General features: G+C 41.3%; 1 protein-coding gene across 7 annotated transcripts in view; it reads left to right on the top strand.

The window, feature by feature from the left end:
* The window catches only part of TNNI3K (TNNI3 interacting kinase), a 265,756-nt gene that overhangs the window by 224,892 nt on the left and 14,049 nt on the right, over nucleotides 1-26,815 (top strand). Inside the window, exon 23 of one of the 7 annotated variants that reach the window (XM_070592133.1) lies at nucleotides 14,338-14,556. The exons of the other annotated variants lie outside the window; for them this stretch is intronic. Within the exon in view, the coding sequence (XP_070448234.1) occupies nucleotides 14,338-14,503 (166 nt within the window). The 3' untranslated portion in view covers nucleotides 14,504-14,556. Of the gene's footprint in view, nucleotides 1-14,337; nucleotides 14,557-26,815 lie in introns of those variants that run through there. 7 annotated transcript variants of the gene reach the window in all.

Below are 26,815 nucleotides of genomic sequence, written 5' to 3'. Positions count from 1 at the left end.
CTCCTCTTTTTCTGAGGAAGCCTGGCCATGAGCTAACATCCATGCCCAGCTTCCTCTACTTTATGCATGAGACGCCTACCACAGCACGGCGTGCCAAGCAATGCTGTGTCTGCACCTGGGATGGGAACCAGTGAACCCCGGGCTGCCAAGAAGCAGAACGTGCGTACTTAACCACTGTGCCACCGGGCTGGCCCCTGCTTATAGATATTTTAGACCTATAATCAATATCAGAAGATCTGATATCTTTATGATATTGTTTCCCTTCCCATGAACATAGTGCATTTTTGCATTTATTTAGATGTTCTTTAATATCTCTTAGTTAGACTTTAGAGTAGTCTCTGTGAGATTCTTATACACCTTTTGTCATATTGATTGTTACATTCATTGTGATTGCTGAAATAATTTGCATTCATTTCTACCATATTATTTTATTCTCTTGATTTTTTTTACCCCTCTCACCCTATCCTTTTTTTTGTTTTCCTTGGTATTATTTGAATATGCACTCTGTTTTCTATTCTTTAGTGGGTATCCTAAAAACTTTAGCACATTATTTAACTTAACAAATTCTATACTTAATATATTTGTCCTACTCCCAAACAAAAGAGAGATTTTAGAGCATTTTAGTTCCAAATCATTCCTTCCTGAAATCTATATTTCTGTCCATTATTTTAGTTTCATCATGATTTTTTTAATTTGACAGCCTAGATATTATTTTATTATTTTATACAGCTATGGTTTATTTAGACTTACCCATATTAACTGTTTCATTGTTAATTATGCTTACATTTCACACTTTCCTCCTAGATCATTTTCCCTTTCCTCAAGTAGCGGAACATACGAACTTAACTGCTGCGCCACCAGGCCAGCCCCTCAGGTGCATCTTTAAAAATTACTTTAACATGACTCTGTTAGAGAACTAAGCATCTGAAAACATCTTAATTTTCCCTCTTTCTTAAAAGATATTTTAGTGGATATGGGATTTGAGGTGTTTACTTTTCCCCTGCAGCTTCAAGATGCATTCCACGTGTTTCTGACTTTCCTTGTTGCTGTTAAAATTTCATCTGTGAATCTAATTATCATTTCTTTTATTTTCAATCTGCCTTTTCTAACTGCTATTAGAGCTTCTGTCTATCTTTGGTACATTACAATTTAAATATGTCGTGTGAAATTATGGATTTAATTTATCTATCTTGCTTTGGATTTGTCGGGTGTCCAGAATCAGAGGGTTGGCATCACTCATACATTCTGGATAATTCTTAGCCACTATCTCTTTTAATATTTCTTTACCACATCTTCTTTATTCTCTATTTCTGGAACTCTAGAAGTATTTTAGATCTTCTCACACTATTTTTCACATTTGCATATTTCTCAATCTATTTTTTAAAATATTTCCCACTCTTTACTTTCTCTATGCTACTTTCTGGTAATTTCTTCAAATCTGTCTTCCAGTTCACGTATTCTTTCAGTAACTAGATCTAATATATTGTTCTGTTCACTGCATTTCTATTTCAACTCATCTCTAATTTCTATTCCATTTCTAAAAGTTGTGGTTTTTTGCAATTAGACTGTATAGTTTTGGAAATCTCTTGTTCCTTCCACATACTTTTAATTGATTCTTTTCTTTCTTCAAACGTATTTATTTTATATTCTATATCCGAATATCCAATATTTCTAATCTCTGCAGTCTTTGTAGATCTAACTGTGTAGTTTGTTGTTTCTGCTAATTCTTGCTCCTGGTTTCATCCTGTATTTAGAAATTTTAGTTCCTATTGTGAGATCTTGTTCCTTGGAACTTTATCTCTGCCAATTCTTTGGCCCTTATTTGGTGTAAGTTACTTCACAGATGGTGTGCTTTGGCTCTTGCTGATCATCGAGGAACACTAACCCCACAGGACCACTTTAAAACTTCAACTTGGAGTTTTTCATAAAACTCATGTAGTAATATTTTTGTTTTTAAAACTTATATGTGTGTGGCCTTGTGTATGGACTTCTCAGGGCAAATATTTCATTTTCTCATTTTCTCACTTTACCTGGAGCCAAGGATAAAATAGGGCACTTATCCACTGGATCTCCCTATATAGAGTGGATTTTATTTTTGCTGGTTCACCCTGGGGTTATCTTTTAGGATTTTGGCTTTATACCAGTGTTTCTTATCTGACCTCCCACCTTGCTTGGGCCACACTGGGTTTCCCCCAGCTGGTCCAGTAAAGTTCAAACTTTAGACCAACAAGAATCAGTATGAGAGCTTCTTCATAGCACTTACATCCACCTGTAATTATAGTTTTAGCCAATCATTTACTTTTTCATTATTATCTCTACTAAATTTTAAGCATCATGAGAACATAAACTTCTCTCCTTTTTGATGCTGTATCTCCAATGTTTAGAACAATGTCTGGCACATGGTAGGTGCTAAATACCTACTTGTGGAATGAATGAATGATCATGACAGGTCCTCACAAATATTATGCCATTTAATCCTCATAACCGTCTTGTAAAGTAGGCCTCATGGTTTCCATTTTTCATGTAAATCAAATCGAAACCCAAATGATTTAAGTAATTTGTATGAAACTATGTAGTGGGAAAATGGTAGTTAATGGTTGAATCTGGGCCTGTCTGGTAGTGTTTCCATTATACCATGCTGTTTCTGGAGACTATGATTTACCAGCATGTTTGAACCATCTTTAAGAAGCAGAAAAGTCTAACCTCTGGTTTGCACTTTGAGGAGAATCAGTAGGGAGCTGTCCGCAGTACTGAACCACTTCCCTCTGAAGCTCCGCCAGATCCAATGGAACATAGTGCACTCTCAGTCTACAGCAAATATAACGTTCGATTGCAGGGAAATTTTCCTTTCTCATTCTGACTACCTCTGAAACTAGCCACTTTACCTCAGCTTAGGCCTGCTCATAACAGATCTTTGTAATCAGCTGCCTGCACTAATATAGACCTAACCTCAACACAGCAAACCACATCTCCTGCCTCATTCACCAGCATGCTGTGGCCTAACCCTGCCCCCTTATCTTCTTTAATGGATGTCTCTGGAAGCCAGCCTAACTTCGTGGCCACATTTCTGAAGCAGCAAAAACCCAATCAGAACATATAAAACGACAAACTCTTTCCCTCTAGACACTTGGGGACCAATTTTGAGGATAATTCTACTTTAGTATGATTTCTTTATTGAATTAAGTACACTGTAAAACTAGGCTTATTTTTAATTTCCTCATTAAATATATTCTCCACTACAGTAATCAATTGCATTCACTGTATTTTTTAAGAGAATCCTTTTGCTGACATTTTGAGGCAACAAAAAGCCTGACGATCTAATGATGAGGATTTCATGAGTTTTTCAATCTCAATAAGACTGCCCTTTCTCGCTCATAAACACAGTGAATGCCTAGACTCTCTTAGCTGATTCTACATAGAAATAATTTTAAGATTTATAAAATTAAGGAAACAATAAAAATATATCATCTTTGGATTTCTGAACTGTTTCTTACTTATTAAAGATTATTGATTTAAAATATGACATCTGTGGAATTTACAAAAGACCTCAATGCATTTCAGAGCATCGCATTGGTATCTAACTCTCACTTCAGTGCTGTCGTCTGAGCTTGTACAAAGAGAGGCCTTACTGACTCACTTGGCTTAAGTTCTGCGGGCTTTGCTCACATTGTTTGTATAATGAGGAGAGTAAGATGTTGTTTGCCTAATCTAGAGACAAGACAGCTGCTTTTCTCAGGATAGTTATCACCTCTGGGATGTATAATTTTTGTGACACTCACTTGCTGAAGGTCAGTTATCAAGCTCATTAAGGGTCTGCACTGGAAAAACATAAAAGCCAAAGGAGTGTAGCTAGAATCTAAGCCAGTGCCAGGATGCCTGTCAGTTGCCTTTTATCTCTTTCTTTTTAAGCTCAGATCTTCTTGAGGTGCCCATAAATTTTTCTAATTAACAAAAGCAGAAAATTTCTTAATGTGATGGAGTATGGAGTTGAGAGAGAAAATATAGAGCTATTCACATTGATTTGAGGGTGTGAAAGAACTTGGTATACCTCCAATCATGTCCCTGAATGTCATCTAATAAGGAGGGAGAATTAAAGGAAGTGGAGAGGGGTCTTGCAGGAAGTTAACACTATTTCCATGAAGGTCCAAAAAGTAAGCATAGCCATCTATTTGTATTTACATAAAACCTCTTCACCACAGCCCTAGGTGCCATAGCCAGAAAGCACTGGGGTGAAATAAGCCAACAATTCCCATATGCACTCATACACACAAAAAGTGGACGGAAGCCTATGCACTGATTGCTAGTGCCCTCTGCATTTCATGCTACTGTTATGCTACAAATCATCAGAATTGGAAATAGTCTGTGCTGAAATGTGATAGGGCTCTCCGTTAAGAACTCTCTTTCAGCTCATGTGGACTTAGCTCTCTAGCACCACCTAGCAATCAGCTGGCAAACGGCGAGTGGGGCTTGCTGCCTTTCTGCCCGCTGTACCAAGGAGAGAGGCTTTGCGATTTCACATGGAACAAAGGCTGTCAGCCTGAGAGTTAGGAGCATGTGAAAAATGTCAATCTTTTCCTTCCATTCCTTGACTTTCAAAACCACCCTTAGTTTGAAACAGCCTTTCTCCATGAAAAATGTAAAAGAAAGAACATCAAACCAAATATTCTGTTCAGAGGAGGAAGTGATGAAAAATGGGAAATTAATAACAGTGGAGATATGAGAAGAGCCCTACGTGTGTAAAATTGGCACCTTCTTTATGAGCTGTGAGGACCTGAATTTATTGTCAACCATAAAAGATTTGCATGGAAAGAGTGAGCAAGGCTACAGCATATGCACTTGAGAGAATGAGAGGCAGCCTTTGCCGTGGCCATTCTGATGCTGTAACGTAGTGTTCTCCATCCTTCAGCGTGCTTGTTAGCAACCTGAAACGGGCTCCCTCATAACCCAAAGGGCGAGCCAGAGTGCATTTCCCTCTTCAAGTGTTTTGTGATACTAATTAACTAATCCCAGCCACAGGAAGGGAACCTACAAAGATTCGCCAGAGGCAAACGGCTAAATAAACGGTGACAGATTTCTCCGTTTTCAATTAGAAGAAATGACATATTGGGACAATGAATAGCCTGATGTTCTAATGATGAGAGTTTTATGAGTTTTTCATTCCTGGAAATGAAGAGAAACCCTGGCCTTTTCTCCATTCATAACCAAAAGAGGGCCGAGACCCACTCGGGTACATCAAAGCACACACATCCTGCCTTTGGCGGTGACGTTTGTGGACAATTGAAAGTAAGACTGGTCCCAAAATGCTGTTTTTGAGACTTCTTTTGCTCTGCTGAAATGTCTGACAGGACACAGCACAGGGACCAAAGAGAACAACTGGCCTCATTAAATCTGTACAGCCAGCGCCCTGCGCCTTCAACACCTGACTCCAGCTCGGCCCCGCCCTGCTCTCTCCTGACTCCAGTGTTTGTGCTACGAAGCTGTTGCTAGCATGGCAACTGTTGCTATGTTTGCAGTAATAAGAAGTGGGTGATGCTGGTGTCTCTGTAATGATTCAGATACAAGAGCAATGATTTCTAAATGGATTTCTGAAGCAGCTCTTGCAATGGCACTGCACAGTTTAACAGGTTTAATTCCTCGTAGATTTCTTTTCTTTCTTTCACCTTTAGCACCTTCCAATTTAGTCCAGTTGAGACTAAATCTAACCCTCAAATAATGCAAAAAGTGACAACATCCTTCCCTTAGCTTGCTGGTATTTGAAACAGGAAGTTTCTTGTTAAAGGAGATATTTCACAAGTCATTGTTTCTTATTATCACCTTGGAAACTATGAGATTGAGTTTTTCTTCGTATTTAGGTAAGCAGCTAAGACAGCCTGACAAAATCGTGGACCCAGGAAAAAAAATAATTCCGATATTAACTAAAGTGGAATGAAAAACATCCACCCTTAATATTTGTGATATTAGCTGAGCATTTTCTATTAATGAGTAGATGTTTTAAAGGTCTCTATTGCAAAGAAGTACAAAAAAATCACTAGTGGACATATGTTTACCTTCCTGAATCCTCTTCCAAAGAGACAGCAAAAAGAAAAAAATGAAATCCTCTTTTTTTGGCCTTAATCAGGCACCTGTTTGCCAGCCAGTGTTAACTGTTCTACTATGTGTCACTGGGTGCTAGCACAGTCCAGGCCCTAGGGGAGATATGATTGAGATAAGGGCGTGTGCACTGATGGCAAAGTTAACCTGGCCAAAAAAAGGAAAAGAGAAGACACATTCTGAGTTTTGATCACCTCTGTGTTCCAGAAGACACTATTGTGCATTTTTTGTACACTAGTCATATCACTGACTTATCACAACCTTTCCACAAGGTAGGAGTTACTTATCAGTATTCTACAAATGAGAAAACTGGAGCACGGAAAGGATAAATGACCTGCCCAAGACTTTGCAACTAGTAAGCAGCAGGGCCAAGAATGAGCCCAGAGCAGCGCGACTCCAAAGCCCATGATCTCTGCACTGCTTGCTGAGCTGCTATTGCGGTGCGTGCGAGACAGAGTTGCTCTCATACTGATCAGCTGTGTGGCATAGGCAAGTCCCCTCCTGCCCTGGGTTCCATGATTCTCCTCTATTCTGAGGCATGTGAACTGGATCCTTGCTACTCAAGGTGTGGCCCATGGACCAGCAGCTGAGCATCACCTAGGAGCTTGTTAGAAATTCAGACACCCAGGCCCCCCACAGACCGACTAAATCACAATCTGCATTTTAACAAGATTTTAACAAGTGACTTGTGAATGTACATTAAAATTTTAGAAGCGTAGGACTTGTCAGTCTCCGTTGACCCTTCTAGCTCTAGTATATTTAGAATGTTGTCCCCCTTATCTCTGTATTCCTAGGTCCTGCTCCTCCTCCAAGCTTGCATCACTTCTTCAAACACACATTCCTAATCCCATCCTTACACTTGATGGAAAGATTTTTTTCTCTCTTCTAAGGAAAGTTTCACTTACCTTAATTCACTTTCCACCTTCTACTTAGATCATGACTGTGTTGTGTAAGTTCCTTGATGGGGAAGACCCATCCATGTGAAATAATTTTGTACCTGTAATATCAACTGGCATAGTATGTTGCACTAAAGAAAATATGTTGACAGAAATGTTGAATAAATCATTATCTTAATCTAGTTACTGTATCTATAGTGCTCTGATTGCAAGATCCCCATATTGTCTATTATGAATATTTCAAGGCAGACACACCCTAACAGTTCTTTAAATATGGGTCCAAAGAAGCTTGCAAATAGCACGAATAAAAGGTTTTCAAACTTTCTCATTCCACCTTTTTAGCACACAAATAAATGAAAGATTCAATTAAGACCAAGCTCAACCCCAAAATCTCCTCTTCTAGGAAGTCTCCCTGGATGCCCACAACTGGTTAAATACCTGTCATGTTTATCGCCGTCTTATTCTGTGCATATCCCATCAGAACATGGATACCATTTTATAATCATTTCAACTACCCCCCTGGACTCAGACACACAGACACATTGTACACTCCCTTGAGGTCAGAAACTGTGTCTTTCATCTTTACCTTCCTAATATGTATCACAACGCTTGGCACATAGTAAGTGGCAGGCATGTGTATCTCAAATGAATGAATGAATGGCTCAATCAATACAAATCTTTTGACTCCAAAGTCTCTTTTTTGCTCCACATTAGGGTTCATTGACACCGAGAAAATGGAGAAGCATGTGGTGAGATTTAAGAAGTACTTGTTTCAGCCATGTTGGCATTCTCTACTAATATGGCACTTTAATTTAGTGTCACATGAGTAGTCATCCGGGCATGTGAACCCTGAGACTTGGGAACTTGAGTACCTTTTAGACACCTGAGGTTAAAAATTGAAGCAGTGTTTGTTTTTCTCCTCCCTCGGTCAGTCAGTCATCCATACATTCAAACATTTACAGAGTGCCTGCATTGTGCCAGGAGTTCGCCAGGGATTGGAGATGGTAAGAAAGGTGCATAGTATGGTCTTTCCTCCTTTTAAATAGACGAGGATGGAAAATAGACCCCAAATGTATTTATAATACAATATGATATTATATTGGGCACGTGACTCTTGGGTCATGTAAACAAAGAAGTCAGTATTAATGAGAGTGGAGAGAGACAGACCAGTGGCCTTGAAGTATGTCCAGTAGGTCACTCATTTTTCTGTTTCTGGAAAGGACAGTGAAATTGGAAAGGGAGAAGAACACTAGCTGTGGATTGCCAGGCAATGAATCCCTGCTGAGGAGGAGAGACGCTGAAAACATAGAACGGAAGATAAGGAAAGCTGTGGGGCACAGGCTCATTAGCAGCACAGGGTGTAAATTTAAACAAGGTTTATGGGAGGAAGTTATAAACAGAGAAGTATCCAAGTGTACACAATCCCCTGAGCTCACGTTATCCCTCAGAATGGCCCACTCCATAGAAGTATCCTCTGCTTTTACTCTCTATATTTTTAAAAGGAAAATGAAACAGGGAAGAGCTGGGTGACTATTTAATGGTGACACTTCTCTGCCAGGCAGAGAAATGGCCTTGTTAGAAAGGGGCAGTCTCTGGAGCTGACCTCTGATATCTTGGACCTCCAGAGCCAGTCCTTTCCTACGCTTCTGACAGGAGAAAGACACAAGCCTTCAGGGCATATCAGGTTTGTCTCTCCTCCAGATGGTGTCAGGATAAGGAATAGGAAGCGGGAAGGGAGAGAGATCAAGTTCTTCCTTGCCTACTCAATATATCATTAGTCACCTAATACCTAATTAGTTAGCTTTCAGCTAACACTAATGTATCAGGTAGGAGAGCCTTCAGCTGATAGTAACAGAAAATTCAATAATTGTTGTTTAAGAAAATAGGAGCTTGTTTTTCACACAAGAAGTCTGGAAGGAGATAGTCATGGGCAGTGGTTCTGCAGCTTCACAGCCCATGAACGCCCAGGCTCATTTTTGCCCCTTCATCATCTCTGGCATGTTGGTCTATCTTTCTCACGTTTGTAGCTACATGGTCACAAAATGACTACAACAGCTCCAGGCATCATGTCTTCATTTAAAGCAGGCATGGGGGCCAGTGTGTACCAGCATGTTTTTCTGTCCCATATCCTTGTAGCAGGAAATCAAAAGCCTTCTGAGAATCCTGACAGTGAGTCAATGGTCAGAACCTGGCCCCGGGCAGGTGTCTGGTAGAAGAGAAGCTCAGGAGGAAGCAGGTGGTTTGTTAATAATGGAATTGGGAGTTGGTGTGCTACACTGGAAAGGAGCATGCATCCTGGAGCCCCAGATATCTATGTTCAAATCCCAGGTCTGCCTCCTAAGAACAGTGTGAATTTGGGCCTGGGTTTACTCAAATAGGTATCATGATGTTATCTTGCCTGGTTTTTGCAAAAATTGGAGAAAATACATATAAAACAGTATCACCCCTGTGAAGTTTGTGTTGTTTTAAACCAGAGATAATTGTCCAGTAATTCATAGCTCTACCCAGAGATGCATAAACACCTTTCTGAGGCTGAGAAGAGAAACCCTCTGTCTGCCTGGGATTCAGAATCCTAATTCGGGCACTCTCTTCTCCTTTTTATCACTTATTCTCTTTGAGATCATAGGACACTCCTTTTGCTCATTAAATAGCAGCTTTGCCCATAAATTTCTCATCCCTTTTCCTCACCTATCTACACTACTTGTTTGTCCAATTCAATAATGTTGATCATTCCTCAGTCAAGGTGCCATTTGGATTAAAGTCAAGGTTTCTGGATGTTTTCTATGCAGCAGCTATTTACATGAAAATGACAGAAATCAGGGGAAATGACTTTCAAGGATTTCAATTTTTCCTTCTTTGTAATCCCTGAAAAAAAAACTATGATTAATTGTGACTGTGCCTGCTAAATGCTAGAATACTACATGAAAATGGAAAAGATTTAAAATACTTGAGAAACAACAAATCTCAATATACTGTTTTTACTCAAATGAACATTTTTCATTCTACCAAAAAAAATCTTTATTGGTCAGAGGCAAGATGAGGCTTATACTCTTTTCTTCAATAACATTTTACCAAATCAGCATAGAGGAAAAAAATTATGGAATCATAAAATAAATAAAATAAAAATTGACGCCAAAACACCATGTTAATACATTGGCTGTTGTTTTTGACATGTGACATGTTAAGAAATAGAGTGTTTGACCATGAAAGGTACCTGTGAACTACTTTCTGGTATTGAGTGATCTGAATTTCTTTTTTTTAAATAAGTTTTATACTGCTTGTGTATTCTTTGGCTATTTTTCTTTTTTTTAAAGTGTGAACAATTCTGAGTTTAAAGACTACTTAGAAAACTTGAACTGTGTTATTTACCTCCAGATTTTTACTTACTAAGATCCTTACCACAAAGGGTGATAAATTCCCATTCTTTTTCTTATATTTGGATGGAAGAGGAAAAAAGAGATAATTGAAATATTATCAAGTTTCTTGTTGTTTGTTTTTCAATTACTGACCATTAAATTAAGCCTGCACCTTGCACTATCATTTGTCCTAAAGTACAAAGATCTATGTGTTACATTTGTTTAAATAAACGCCTCTTTATCTTAGGGAAATATATATAGGAACTTAAACCATATTCAAAGTTTAATTTAATCTGAATATGGCTAGAATTGGAAAGTTCATGGAATTAATCAGTTAACTCACAAATATGTGTTGAGCTCCTACTAGGTACTCAGAACTTTGCCCTATCCAGAGAACCCCCAATATTTTGATAGCTAGTCTTATATAAACACTTTTGACAAACTGAGTACATTATCTTTTGTTCTTTCCTCCTGTTTTATCTTTCCCTTTTTTTCTTCATTTAAAGGATTAGCATTATTTCACATATAAGTGAGGAAAACCCAAAGTGTGTGCCATGTTCCCTTGTTACTCTCACCCTTCATTTACTTGATTCTATTGCTCTTTCTTTGGGTTGTTACTGGAGATACATTTATTTAACATTTATTAAGCACCTACTATGTGCCAGGTCCTAGTGGATATTGGGACTACAGAATGGATACCGTATTTCTCTAGCCCTGAGAGAATTCAGTCTAGTGAGGGGGTAAGAGAAGCAAACAGGAAGATTAGTACTGAGCCAGGTGTAGAAGACCCTGGGGGTTGGGGGAGGGTCAGAGGAGGCTTCCTGAAGCCAATGCTATTTAACTTGAATCTGGGAGAATTAACCAAGCAGAGAAGGGAAGGAAAGTGTGCTAAGGAAAGGAAGCATCAGGAGCAAAGGCAGGGAGGTGGGAACCTGCGTGATACATTTGGGGAATGGCAAAGAGTTGGGTGTGACTAGAGCAGAAGAGATACATGGTGATTTAATGTGGGCAGAAGTAGAAATAAGAGAGGAATGTGGAGACAAGTAAGTTCAGTTATCCAAGGAATATTGGAAGGAAGAGAACAGCTTTCTTTTATGTAGCTTCCTCTCCAGTCACTAAGACCTCAGACTCTTCACCCAGACACTGAACATGTAAGGCTCTGGATAGAACTGGATACAGAAACCAGTATTCTCTGTTGAAATTGCACTGGGGCATGACTCTAAATTTCGAGTAACTCTGAATGAGCATGATTTCTATAGCTGTGTTTAGAATGGGTCATCGGAAAGACTCAAGTGGGGTAGAGAAAATGTGGTGATACAGATGAGACATGAATGACATAGACACAGTAAAGCTCCACCTTGAACCCAAGAATGGCCCTGGAACTGTGCAAACTTGGCAGCACTACAGGGTGGCTCTTGGCACTCAGCTAGTCCTGTATTGATGACACCACGCACATGATCATCTGTTTTTGAGGATGTCTCTTTAAATGGTGAGGAAAGAGAAATAAAGATGTGAGGATCCAGGCATCATGACTGAACAAAAAATAAAAAAAGAAAGAAAGAAGGAAAAATTAACTTACCCAGAGGTTTCACAGCTTGTAGTTTGCTAATCTCTACATTGAAAGATGGATGATGAAACTGAGACCTACTGAGTTAACTGCCCAGCGTCTCAGCCATATGCCTTTTTCCTCTTTATATGCATCTCCACTCCCACACCACTCCCATCTGCCTTCGTCCTGTAGTGCCTAGAATAGCACCCGGCACATGGTAATTCCTCATCAAAAGTTTGTTGAGTAGAAGAACTACCACCTACCACTGACAGGGTGCTATTTATACAGTTCTGTCTTCCCTTTTGGGAGCTTCATAGTATGTTCTTCAAAATGGGCCCTCGGCTGTGGCATGCCTCAGTCCACATGGAAAACCTCGCTCTTAACAAGCCTTATGACTGGGCAGCTGTGCAAGATCCCAAAGTTAGCCCTTTCTGCCTCTCACCCAGGAAAATGGCTCACCATGGAAAGCCATAGATAACTTTTCCATCTCACAACCACCTCTCTTGACAAGACACTTTAAGAAGAGAACACTCTTGGCTCTTTAAAGTGGATACTAGTTTTGGTTTGTTAACAAAGACTTTGTCAAAGGATTTTGGTTAGATCAACTGAGCACACAGGTTGCTCAGTCAATACTGTGTGACTGGCCTGAGATCACAGCAGAGGTGCCTGAGATGAGGAATCGGCTGTGGAGAAAGAGTTGGAGTGACCCAGAGGGCCACACGTGCTTTTCCAGCTCGTTCACTCAGCCGACATTCATTGAGCACTTAAATAGGGTTTGGGAACATACTTGACCAAGGCCCATACCTTCTCTCAAGGAACAATTTATTCTAATCCAAAGCACTAAGTGATCTTATCAGAGGGAGTCCATGGGAAGCTGGAGACACAGGGCACAGCCAGGAGTGCAGAACCTGATGGTGACTCACTTGCAGTGTCCTCTGGGGAAAAGAGGTTTGTTCAGTCGGCACATCTCTCTTCAGAATCCTCCACATCTGCAGAGAATTTTGTATTTTCACTGCAAGAGTAATTCCTTTCCCATCCTTCCTTCTTTCTTCTCCTCCTCCTCCCTTTTTCTCTAAACTAAACCTAAGCAAATCTACATTATCCAGAGGCAGCTGGTACTACAATGTGGGAGTGTTAAATGTTTAACATCTTGTCACTTGTGAAACTGATGGAGTCATCCTTTTTGTTTCAGTTTCGTGTTTAGGGGATGAAAAGCTAGAGTGATGAGCATTACCAGAGAGAAATATTTTTTCGGAAGTAAGTGAAGCTGATGACACGTTACTTTACAGTTTAGTGAAATTCAGCAAATCTAATTCTATTATGCTGTCAAAGTTTCACAAAAGGGAGACCTGAAGGCATATTTAAGATGAATCTTTAAAGATTTCAGAAACCACAACCACATCTGCAAAAGTCAGATGCATTTGGTGTTGACAGACCTTTGGTTTTTTTTTTACAGACTAAGGGTAGTAAATAATCTTCCAACGACTAATTAAGTTTAAATAAAGTTATCTAGGTGAAGCAGTGCTGCCTCTTTTCCCTTGAGAAGATTGTCAAGCAGTAAATCATAACCACGTCTTTTAATTCAAAGGCGTTTCAAAGTTTACATAGCCGGATTTACCCAGGCTCACCATAATAGAAGCTTTCTTTATGAATCATAGAACAGGGTACTACCGAAATGCAGATTTTATAGAGCGTTTAAAGCCAGATCATTTTGGCTCTTGTTTATTTTCACAATCAAGTCTGAGATCCAGTCTAGTAAATGCATTCTTACCAAAATGTCAAGAGTGATTGTTTTAAGGCGCTTCTGCACAATTCTGCTTCTGTTTGAGGTTCACAAGCTGACAAACTGAAAGGGCTTTATGATGCATTCAGCAACTGTTGTGACTATATACGTTCTTGTACTCAAATGTTCATTATTAAGTCCAAGAGAAACATTGATTTGAAGGTTCATTTTAATAAAAATTGCTTTTTCTTATCTCTGCTGTTTAATTATCATTTATTAAAGAAGGAAATTCTCAACAGGATTTATTGAGAACTTACTATGTACTGTCATATGTTATCTAATTTAATATTCCTAGCTACCTAGAAGGTCAATACTATCCCCATTTTGAAGATGGTAGGACTGGTCAAAACATGAAATATGCCCTGAGACGGTAAATAGGGAGTCTGACTAACCCCAAGCCCATGTGTGTTTTTTCCAAGACAAAATAAGAAATTTTGTTTGGAACTCATGATAAAAACAAGGTCAAAGCTTTGCTTAAAAGTGTGAGGGGATGTCATGGGTGAAATGTGTCCCCCAAAAAGATATGTTGAACTTCTAGCCTCCAGTACCTCAAAGTGTGACTTTATTTGGAAATGGGTTGTTGCAGATATAATAAGTTAAGATGAGGTCATACTGGAGTAGAGTAGGCTCTTAACCCAATATGACTTGTGTTCTTATAAAAAGAGGAGAGAGACAGACAGGAGAAGGCCATGTGAAGACAATGGAGGCAGAGGCGATGCATCTACAAGTCAGGAACATCAGTAATTGCTGTCACCAGAAGCTAGAGTCAGGCATGGAACAGACTCTCCCTCAGAGTGCTCAGAAGGAACCAACCCTACCGACACCTTGATTTTGGACTCCTAGCTTCCAGAATTGTAAGAGAATAAATTTTTGTTGTTTTAAGCCTTCCTGTTTGTGGAATTTTGTTACAGCAGCCCTAGGAAATGAACCCAGGGCCTAATAGAGCTTTATCGAGCCCAGGAAGAAAACAAGCCCAAGACTCGATGTTAGGCCAGTGGCCCACATGAGGAGACACAGTCATTTGTTCTTTTTCCTTCATCATTTGTGGTCACACGGAAAACCCACACCTTATCCAATAAGAGATTTGAAAGACATGTTTTTGGTGCCTTCTCAGAAAGAACATATATATGACAAACCAAAGTTATGGTTAAATTCTAACATTTTATAATGCCCATAAATGTCACAAGGACACTGGAAGAGGATGTGCTCTTTAACTGAGGTTTCACTGGTGTCTCTCTGATGGTTGCTGTTGGCAACCAGTCCTACAAGAGGCACAAGTGAAGGCCTTTAGGGCAGGAGTCAGGAAGAGATTGCAGGTAATTGAGGTCAAACACAACTGAGGTTGAGCAGGTGACTGACATCTGAAGTAGGCAAATGAAGGGGATCAAGGTTTGAGGCGGACAGACACAACAGGTGAGGTCTGGAGACTGAACGCTGAGGGAAATAATTAAAAGCTGGATCTGACAAGGGCGTTCGAGCTAGGTCAAATATAAGTTTGATGAAATTAGGGTAAGTCTGAGGTTTTCGTCTTCAGAAATCTAGTCTTCCTCAGTTGGCCTTTTCTTTAGACTGGAGATCTTCAGTTATTAAAAGGACTATACTTACCTACATCAGCCTAAGGCCCAGGGGAGCCAGTTTGTTTCCCTTATTCCCTCAAGATGTTGATATCTGACTCAATTGAGAAGGAGGAACTTGCCTTCAGCAGAGAATGCGAATGGAGAACAGTATTGATGTCTTTAGAAGCTTCAATGGAGAGGAGGAAAAGATCATCCACTTACTCATGAAGTCATCCTCGGGGTTCTTTGAGCTGGAACTGGGCTGAAAATGTGAATCTGAAGTGCAAATCATCCATCTCTGTAATTTTTATTGATGATAACTTTTGTATTTCAAGATTTTTAAAAATCTGGCCATTTCTTTTTGTTCTGAAATTTCTCACTAGCCAGAAAAAGATTAGCTCATGTTGAGACTGGTCAACAAATGCTGCTCTCTACTCACTATCTGCCTGTTTGTTCAAGCACGATTTACTGGAATTGGGAGGGCTTCCTAACTTTCAGATATTTTGCTAAATGCTGAAAATAAAGGCGACAATAAGACGTGGTTCCCGACTTAAGATGATAACAGTCCAGTCAGGAAGGCATTATCAAATCCACACAATACATGCAAGGTACCTATAATCGAGAGCAAGTCCTTCCACTGTGGGGCTTAGTATGTGAGGGAAACTGTGAGAAAGGAGTTTATTGGGGCGGGCCTACCTGATGAGGCAGAGAGCAACAGGTTGCAGAAGTCAACCCAGGTCTGCTGCTAGCGACCTGGGCCATGGGGCCTCACTCCTGTGGGCCAAGGGGCCTCGGCAGGAGGTGGCAAGGTCAGCCTTATTTTGTAGGAAGCTCATTTCCACAGCTGTGCTGTGGCCTGAAGAGGGGAAGGGGCTGCCTGGTGGCAGAGGAAAACTGTTATAATATTGTCAGAATCAGGCTTTAGTTAATTTTACTAGGTTTAAAAGAGGAATGACAAGTCTTGTGGGGGTAATTCAGATCGTAAATAACATAGTATCTACTTCGTAGATGAGGATGGCATTACATATTCCCCACCACTAATTCAAACATTTTGTTTCTCCAGTAGTAATAATGGATGTGCCCTCAGACATCCACATTTTCCCTAACCCTTGTAATGACAGGTTACGGCAGCTTATTTCCGGTATTTTCTGGTGTTAGAATACTCTACATGGGTGATGTGTCCTTACTGACAATTCACACAAATGATCTCACTAATTGTGAACCACATAATAGACTATTTTCTCTAGCAGGCTCTCTCCAAATGTGACAGAAGTCTAAAAGAAATATTTACAGTGTGTGTTCCCATGAGCAGAATTATGAGGAAACACTGATAACAATTCAAAACAAAACAGACTCATCATTGTCCCCAGCTCTGTTGACAGAGATTCTTCAAAGCTTGTCCCCATTTCGGCAGATGCAATTCATTATGATGTATCACAGGACTCATTCTCAGCACCTGTGGGCACTTTCTATGTGCAATGTATCTGTAGGGGTAATTCTTCTAAAGGAGGTTAATAACATTAATCCCATTTTACAGATGGGAACAAAAGCAACTGGTTTATCATATTTTCTCAGGTCAGAGAGTAAATCAATGCCTCATTAGCATTCATTAGAATTTTCACTCCATTCAATTTCAAACTAAGCTCTTTCCCTAAGGTACTTAATTAGTATCAGGAATTTTCTGGCATTAGCTCCTCACTGATTCATGTGTCAAACAGTTGAGCCCATATATAAGTTATGAGCAAGGCACCATGCTAGTGGTAGAAGACCTGCCGGGAATGGTGTGTGGGTCAACTAGCCAGCCTGTGGAAAGCAGTTTAGGATCAGTGCAGGGGTAGCCCTTAATAACAATAGTTAGTGATATTTATAGAGGGCTTCATAGGTGTAGGCCCTGTGCTGAGCATTATATATGATCTGTTGTTTGTAATTCACAGTGACAACCTCAAATACACCCCATGTTTAAAATGAGGAAACAGGCTTAGACAGGGACTTGTGTAAGGAAGACAGCTAGCAAGCAGAAAAAGGATTTGAGACTAGACCATCTAAAGCCAGACTTCATGGTCTCAATCACTAAGCCAATGGGTATCGAAGTTTAGTATGCATCAGGATCACCTGGAAGGCTTCTTAAAAGCACAGATTGCTGGGCCCACTCCAAGAGTTTCTGATTGGGTAGGTGTGATGCAGGCCCAAAAATCTGCATTTCTCACCAGTCCCCAGGGGATGCTGAGGCTGATGATCCAGATACCACACTTTGAGAACCACTGCGGTAAGCAAGACTTAATGTAATCGTCTTTGACCGTGTTCAGGACACAGTGAGAAGTCGTTCAAGGTTGTTGAGCAAGTGGTGACCTGGCCAGATTTCTGCTTTTAAAAGACTAATCTGGGGGCCAGTCCTGGTGGCCTAGTGATTAAGTTTGGCATGCTCTACTTCAGCAGCCCAGGATCAGTTCCTGGGCACAGACCATCACCACTTGTCTGTTAGTGGCCATGCTGTGCTGGCAGCTCACATAAAAAAGGAAGAAAGAGGAAGATTGGCAATGGATGTTAGCTCAGGGCAAATCTTCTTCAAGAAAAAAAAATCTTGCAGCTGTGTGTAGGGTACTAGAGGACAGGTGGCAGACCACGGGGTTGCCAGCTAAGGCAAGTAGAAACAGAGAAATGGTAATAGATGGAGAGGATTTGCTGATTGATTGAGGAAAAAGGGATGATCAGAGCTGACCCTCTATTTTTTGGTTGGAGTAGCTAGAAGAATTGTTGAGCCATTCATAGAAATTGAGAGGACGGGAGGGCCATCTGCCTTCTTGTGTATTTCACCTTCTATTTCCACATAGCTTCCTATCATCCACTCCTTTTATTGTTTTTATTGATAAGATTTCCATAGCATTGCCTTCTTCCTCTTTACCTATGGGACAAATGTCTCCAAAGGGCAGCTGTAGACTCTTGTTCTCTTCTGAGATGCTGTTCTTGCCCCCAGAGGACTTCTGATTCTCCACTCCTGCCAGCAAGCCCCGCTTTGTGGCATGACAGTGTGGCTCACGCTCTGCTCAAGGATCTTAGTGGCTTCTATGCATCGTGACTAAGTTTATGGTTTCTGTGTTTTACCTGAAGCCTATCTGGGGAACATACTGTTAGTGACAGAGGCCTCGTAACCCATGATAAACAATTTTCAAAATAATATCCGTTTTTTAAGTTCAAAATTATTGTATTGGTTTTTTGGTCTCACATTTTGTTTTTATATAATTTCTTTTCCATAAGTAAAGGATGCATTTTAAAACACCATTTACAAATATGTATCCTTGAGGGAGTACTTAGTCTTGAATTTAAAACAAATTACCTTACCTTAAAAGAACAATTTTTAGAAGTCCCTAAACTGATTTTTCCAAACTAAAATAACAGGGGAGCTAGAATGATAGGAAAGAAAACTTCTGAGACTCTGTTTATAAAGTAATTGGTTTTACAAAACAATCCCACAGAATGTGTTTTTAAAGGAAAGTTAGATTTTATACATGGAATTTTCCTAAAGTGAGGACAGGTGTCTGTAAGGAGGACACGTTATGGCTGAGGTGAACCAAAGGTTAATGTTTATCATGCTCACCATTCTCTTAAGAAATGTTTGTTATCTATGCTTTGATCATGAATGACAATTCACTTTTTCAAAACATCGAGCTAGGATGTTTAGTGTGAAAATGTAAATGCAGGACATTTAAATACACTCCTAGAATTCACCTGCCCTTGCCTCCTATTTTTCTTAAAAATTTGAGACCATCTTCATGATTGCCATTACCTTTCTTCCTCAGTTCCTCCAAACGTCTTTAAAACATGAATCCCCTCTTTACGTTCAGATAGAGAAATAGTGTCTCTCCTTTCCGAGGCCTGACCTCCCTTTCTCCCAGGCCTCACTGGTCCACCCATGTCCCTATCGCTTCTTCTGCCTCTGGCTCTTTCTACCTCAGTCCCTACTTGTCTCCTTTGACCTTCTCTCTCCCTCCTGTCCTCTGACACCAAAATTTATGTCTCACAGCTTTTAAAAAGCAACAACCTGTTATTCCACCTCCATTTTTAATATACTGATAGCAAAAGAGAGAGAAGGAGGGAGCCCTGGAGTGTATTTAGAGGTAGTGGGTCTTGGTCCACTTGGGGGTGACAAAGAAAGGTCTCTGAATTGTAACATGTCTAAGCAGCTGGGTTGGGGAGACTCGAAGTCAGGCTGACAGAAGGCAGGGAAGCCCCTCACCAAACGTAGACCTGGAAGTTCCAGGTAGAGCTGATTCATCTTGGGGTGTTTGAGGATTTAATTTGCTCAGTTGTGAACAGGGGTGACACGGGAGAAGAGGTAAAGAGGAGCTTGAGTAGTCCCCAGCGGTCCGTATGGCAGTGTCAGGGTCCTATCTATGAGACTAGAGACCCGCTTTCTCTGTGCTCCCTGTGCCCTGAGGGGACAGTGTTCTTAGAGGTATTTCCAGTTTGGGCAACAGCTCAACCCCCAGCTTCAACTTCAGAACATTTTTAGAAAATGTCTTCTCTCCATCTCCCTAGGGGTTAGCACAGGTGAAATTATGGTCTATCTGTAGGCTGTGTGTAGTAGTGATAAACAACAGACCCTCCCAGTCGAACAGTCTGGGTTCACATTCTGGCAATGCCATCTCTTATGTGTCATGTTGGCCAAGCTCATTAACCTCTTTCTGTTTGCTTCCTCACCTATAAAATGGGGAAAATAATAACATTTACTTCATGATTATTCTGAGGATTAAATGAAACAATATATGTTAGTCACTTAAAACAACGTCTGGCACATAGTTGCTGCTCAATATATGTTAGCTATTATATGAAATATACTAGTACGATAAATTCCTACCTTATCATACATACATACACACACACATATATATATCTTCTATATTAAATGCTACTATTTCCATAAAGCCTTTTTCATTTCTTCCCTTTTTTCCTTTCTTTGTTTAGCAAATAATTGGTAAGGACCTGCTATATTCCAGGCACAGGGAATATAGTGATCGGCAAGAAGCACCCAACCTCTGCCCTCACAGAGTTGGTGAACGGGCCATTTCAGCACAGCATGATAAATTCTGTGATAAGAGGGGCACATACAGGGTCTAACAAGTGAAGCATGAATGAATAAATGGGTGAATGAATGTTTCTAGCTACTTCTACTTAAATATTAAGTGTTTTGATCCCTGAAAATAGGTAAAAATTTCTTTAAAACTTGTGCCAGTCTATTCATGCTGCCATTTCTGCTCTGAATCATAACTACTCCAAAGCCCAGAGTGAGTGTGGGTCTGCATCCAGCTGGTGTTAACCTTGTAAACAGGGAGCTGGGATCCAGGTAGAGCAAAAAACCCAGAGGAGGGAGAAAGATCAGTATCTTTCGAAAGATAGATGGTAGGAAGTGACTGCAATCTGCGATCTGCCTTGGGTCCTACCCTCCTCACTTCTCCAACTCTCTCCTGCTGAGATTCTGGTCAGGGATTGTTCTTTTGTTAAAATCTGGTTCAGGCTCTACTGGAAACTTAAGATAGCAGGTGAAGCATTCAGGCCCCTGATGAGTCAGGGCCAGACACAAATGGAAGGCTGGGGACTGAAGGGCTTCAAAGAGAGCCATTTAGGGCAGTTCTGCACTGGGAGCTGCTGCCTGTACTTGCTAAGAGCCAGGATCCGAAGGAGGCAGCTGCTGCAAATGTGCATAAATAAAGGAAGCGTGTTCCTGGCGTTCCCATGGGAACCCGCGGCAGCTCGGATTACCGGCCCACAGACACCGCTTCTTTCAGCCTCGCGTCTCATGTTAAAAGGTAGACCAGGGATGCGCTTCCAGAGCGGTGCTGGGGGCGTATTTGTAGTGGGAGCTGCGTGGCTAATCTCCAACACAGTATAGAGGACTTACTCCTCACGATCTTATACATTCAAAGAGTGGCATGAAAAAGAGGGGGTCTTTTTTCCACTTATTCCAAAAATGTAAGCTGTTGTTTTTCTAAGTCCCTAAAGTGTGTATGTGAGTGTGTGTGTGTGTGTGTGTGTGTGAAATATTTAAGGAAGCAATCTCAGAATAACATTATTCATCTTCTGATTGGAATATTGATTGCGTGATTCAAATCTGGATTAAAATTGGTGTTTTTTCAAGTTCAGAATCTGTTGTCTTTTCCCTCAACTCCTGACTTTAGTGGAAACTTTGCCTGTGGAGAGAATTCTAGATTAGACTGTGAACACATAAAACCCAGCACTGCGTGATCCAAAGCCTCAATCGGTTCATGACCAGAGCCCGAATTTCTAACAGCAAGCCCACTTGTCCACTGGAAATGGAAAAATCCAAATGACTAATGAGAGAGAAGAGCCCCACACGTCCACTTCACTCGGCAGGCCCTGAGGCTTCCTGTAACACAGCCACACCGAAGAGCAGGAAGCCAGCGAGCCCCAGGGTGCATCCCACCCCTCACACTGTCACTGGCCAGGTCACTCACCTCTGACTAATTACCTGACCTTTCTGCCCTTTGATTTTTTCATAAAATAATAATAATAATACCCATCCCACATGGTTGCTGGGAAGAGTGAATGAGAAATTAAATATATATGTAAAATAGATGTTCTAACACTTAGGATTTTAGAAAGTGCTTTTATAGACATTATCCTAATTGATACTTCTGTGAGACTTGCGGCTTTGGAAAGACACGTGTCATAGGATTGTGAGTGTGATACTTGTGTTTGGCTGTGTGCTCTGGGTCACGTATCTAAGAGAAAAGAGCAATTCTCCCAAGCCACAGTTCCACAGGCACGGGCCAACGCGGAGTTCCTGCTTTCACGAGATAAGTGTTTTTGCAAAACTTTGGCTTTTGGCAACAGCCCACTGTCGCCTGCCACAAACACAGTGGAGTAATGTTTGCTGCAGTGTCCACAAAAGTAAAGGCTTCTATGTGAAAAGTCTTTAAAACACACAGTAACTAGGTGGTAATTGGTACCAGATAGCATTTGGAAGCATTCAGAAGGGCCTGTTGGGTATTTTAACAGCCTGATCTCCGCCCCACTCAGCTGGTTCCCGAGACCTGCAGAGGGGATGCCTCTGGGGGCTGCCTGGAGTCCAGGGGGGTTGGTCCTTCCAACTGGGAAGGGCAGACCCTCTGCGCCTGGCACCCTCTGGACTCCTGCTCTGCAGCCTGGTCCCCTTGCGGTGGCCAGACTTGGGGTAGGGCCAGCTGATGACTCACTGCAGGGCCTCCACAAACCCCTTTTTATGCAAAAATTATACAGAAAAATGCATTAGCAAAAAGCCACATAAATCTCTCCAGAAAGAAACTCATAAAAGATTTTTCTCTGCTCTGGGGGCTGTGGGCATTAATTTCATTCATTCATTCATTCCTTCAGCAAATATTTATCCTGGGCTTACACTTCTAGGTTATTCAATACAGCAGCAAATAAGACAAACAAAATAATCCCTTCCCTCATAGAGCTTTTATTCTAGTGGGAGAAGGGAGTGACAGACCTTTTTTTAAAGTAAATTATGTAGTGTATTAAAGCAGGGAGGGGGGATAAGGAGTGCAAAAAGAGATGTGGTTTGCAGTTTTAAACAGGATGGTCAGGAAAAGCCTCCCCCAGAAGGTAACATTTGAGCAAAGATGTAAACAGAGTGAACGAGAAAACCACAGGCGCCTGGAAGAGCATTCCAGATGGTAGGAACAGTAAGAGCAAAGTCCCTGAGGTGAGAGCATGTCTGTGAATCCAGGGAACAGCCAGGAGGCAAGAAGGAACAAAATGATCACAGGGAAGAGTGACAGGAGACAAAGTAGAGGAGTGACAGGGGGCCAGATTATGAAGAAGGTGCAGGCTGTTGGGAGCACGTGGGCATTTGCTGAGATCGAGAGGCATGCCACTGCGGGATCTGAGCAGAGAAGTGACACAATTGGGCTGCTTCTTAAAAGGATCACTCTATCTGACATACTTTACGGCACTGAGAGGAATGGTAGTCAGTTAATCTGCTCTTTTAAACCTGCCTTCCTCTCATTCAATTATTTAATATTTATTTAGCACAGGCTGTGGGCTGGGCCCTGGGGAAGACAGCAAGTGAAAAAAGCAATGATGAGTGATATGTTGAAGACCATGCTAAAGAGGGCGGCTAAGCCGTGTTGGGGAGGAGGAAGCAAGGCCTGCAGGGTGAGTAGCATTACTCGAGGAAGAAGAGAAGGAAAGAGTGCGATAGGCTGAATGGGAACGAGAATGACAATCGTGTGTTAGGGATTCTTCTATATACTTCACGCGTGTGTCGTTATGTAATAACCTACACAAAGATTCTGCGTACATCATGGGCACTGTTATTATCCTCCATGGTACAGGATGGGAAAGTCAGGCACAGGAAGGTTAAGTAACTTGCTCAAGGGCCACAGCCAGGCAGTGGAGATGCCTGGACTGAAAATCTGAGTCTGTCTGACTCACACCTTCTGCTCCTAACCACTTGGCCAACTTGCACAGAGCACTAGGGCTGCGAGATGAGGCTTGAGAAATGACCGGGAGTTCACCCACCAAATTCATTTTCTGAGTATGTATTGAGAGCATTCTCTGTGCCAGACCCCAAATGCCGGGGCTACAGAGAAAAATAACAAAACGTGGCTCCTGTTCTGAAGGCTCCCGTCTGGCGTGCCGTGAAGCAGGGCTTAATAAATACCAACACAAAAATGACCCTGGAGGTGTAGCTGTGCCGAAGGCTGCAGAGCACTTCTTACAGGATCTACAGTCATGTTCCTGCCAACACAGAAGGCAGGAGCAGTGGTCGGCTCAGCAGGAAGCGTCCAACCCTGGGTTGCCCCAGGATTCAAAGAAGCATCACACAGCACATCACACAGACCAGGGTAAGGGACCCCACATTACTGGCAGGAGAAGAACTTCTCAGTGAGAACAAGGCACCCTGGCAACATAATACCATTTTATTATTCAGGGTCTGACAGCAAAGAATACACAGAGGAGGAAAAGGGAGCTTTGGTGTTGTATGATGAGGCAAAGGGTCCCAGAGGTTTGGTATACATTCACTTAAAACAAAACAAAACAAAAAAACATTGCTTGTAATTTTGTAACCTCCTTAGGGTGTTTCAAATGGTTTGTGAAGATCAATGTTCTGCATGTTCAAAGAGTTTAGGGAGTTTTAAAATCTTCCCATTCAGACTGGCCTGTCATAAAGAACAAAGGAACATGGAATTTCTTGCAGGGATCCGCATTCACACAACGGAGCCTAGAGATGTCAAATCCACAAAGACGGCCTTCGAACTATCCTCCATCTGAAAGGGGAAGCTATATGTACTGCTCTGCAGGCATGGATCTCGTTATTGCTTTTATCTTCCATCAGTGAAATTGGTTTTGTGACTTTTATTTATAGACCCACCCAGTGGCCATTATTAAAAAGTCGTGGTTAAGAGCTCTGGCTCAGATGGCCCTGAGTTCAAATTCAAGTTCTACCATTTATAAGCTGTGTGACTTTGGGCAAGTTGAGCTCTCCAAACCTCAAATGCCTCATCTATAGGATGAAAATAAGAATATCACCTTTTTCCTAGCATTTCAATGTCGGAGAAGTGAGAATATAATTTATACATGTCTGATATATGGTAAACACTGAATAAATGTAAACTATGGATTTTTTTGGTTTTGCCATTAGCTCATGTATTTTAGTCTTTATTATTCCTCTTCTAGGAGAAACTATCAAAATGAAACATGAGTGGAAATCCTACTTTCATTGAGATTGCTTCGTTTGGCCCAAAGGTAGAAGACAGCTTAGGGAAGCAACACATATAGGGTTTATCTATTGCTCTAAAGGAGAGGTTGATAAAATATGGCTCAAAGGCCAAATCAAACTCCCCACCTGTTTTTGTAAGGTTTTAGTGGAACACAGCCACACTCAATTGCTTACATATCGTCTACGTCTGCTTTTGTGCTACAGCAGCACAAAATAGAATAGTTGCAACAGAGACCATATGGTCTGCAAAGCCTAAAGTATTTACTATCTGGCCCTTGACAGAAAAAATTTTCTGACCCCTGCTCTAGAAACATACAAAAATCCAATTTTTCCAAGTCACGTATTTCTGAAACTGCATGCACTGGAAACTCATGTTCTCCCCAGGGAAAATATAAAGGCTGCGTTCAAGAAGTCAACATGTTTATTTCAACTAGGCAATGCCAGGTTGAGGCAATGCTGTGTGAGGCCTGGGGGTACAAAGACTCATAAGGCAGGGTCCCTCCCTGTGAAGAATCCATAGTCTTGTTGTGGGTCAGATGAATATGCAATATGAGACAAGTTCTGAGCCAATGATGAGAGCAAATGGCTGGGGCAGCACTGAGGCCACTGCGGTTCCTTCTTCCTTCCTGTATGGCCATCACCTCCAGCCCATAAGACATGAAGTTTGAACAGAAACTCCCCATTGTGCTCCATTTCACTTTCCCATCTGTAAGAAGGCACTGAGACCCACCGAATGAATGAGGAGTGCCATAACGGAGACTCATTCTCAGATTTCTCTGGCAATGATGTAGGGGGTGGAACAGGCTGGACAGGGAGTAGGAACAGAGAGCCTTCTGCAAAGGTCACTGCTCTAAGCATGTAACAGTCAGGGGATACAGCTTGTTCTTGAGCTGTGGCTAAAGAAACGGAAAGAGGTTGACCAATTAATCAAAGATAAACAAACAACGATAAACATAAATAAAGTTGTGAGGGAAGAATTATCATTGTAATTCAATCATTCATTCAATCACATTTAATACATATTTATTAGGTACCTAGTATATAACAATAAGTTTAAGGCACTGGGATCAAGACACAGTAGCATGCAAGACAGACAAGTCCCTGCTGTCTGGCAACTTTCATTCTAGTCAGGGGAGGCCATCTTAATTTGGATTTTTCCAAAAACAGACCATGAGACAAGGATTTACATGTAAATCACTTTTCAGGGATCTGATCTCAAGCAAAGTGAGGGAAAGGGAAGGAAGGAAAGTAAATAAGGGGTATGTTAGTGAGTAAGTCACTGCTGTGGGCAACTGAGGCTTAATCTCATCTTGTAACCTCTGAGGGTATAGAACACACCTCAGAATTCTCCCAGTGAGCAGCAAAGAAGCTGGAGTATTTATCCACCAACTCTTGTTCCTCATTGATTAAGGGTCATTTGGGTGGGTGGGAAGGAGCATTAGCTCCCACCTCTCCTTTAGGGACAGAGAGACACAGAAAAATTGGAGCATCCATAGAAACCTCTGAAGGTGACTTCCAAGAGGTCAAGGAGTATAAGCAGAGTACTTCACCTGCCTGTACAGGTGACAAACAATGAGTAAACATACAGGAAAACTGTGGTAAGTGCTATGCGGACAAAATAGGCTGATGGAACAAAGAGTGACTGAAAGGCTAATTCAGATGGGATGGTTAGAATGGCAAAAACAAGGAAGACCCTGGGAAACAGCATTTGGCAGAGCTAAAAAGCAAGTGTAGAGTTCATAAGGGAGGAATAAAGAGGAGAAATAGATGGCCTCCATGGTGGACAGAGAGTAGGAGGCAGGGGGAGAGTGGAAAAGGATGAACTCCCAGGTAGGTAAGTAAAGGTCAGACCATGAGGGCTTTA

This window comes from Equus przewalskii, chromosome 24 (genome assembly GCF_037783145.1).
Source record: "Equus przewalskii isolate Varuska chromosome 24, EquPr2, whole genome shotgun sequence".
NCBI lineage: Eukaryota > Metazoa > Chordata > Mammalia > Perissodactyla > Equidae > Equus > Equus przewalskii.
The sequence above is the reverse complement of the archived record's forward strand: the minus strand, read 5'-3'. Positions and strand labels throughout refer to the sequence as shown.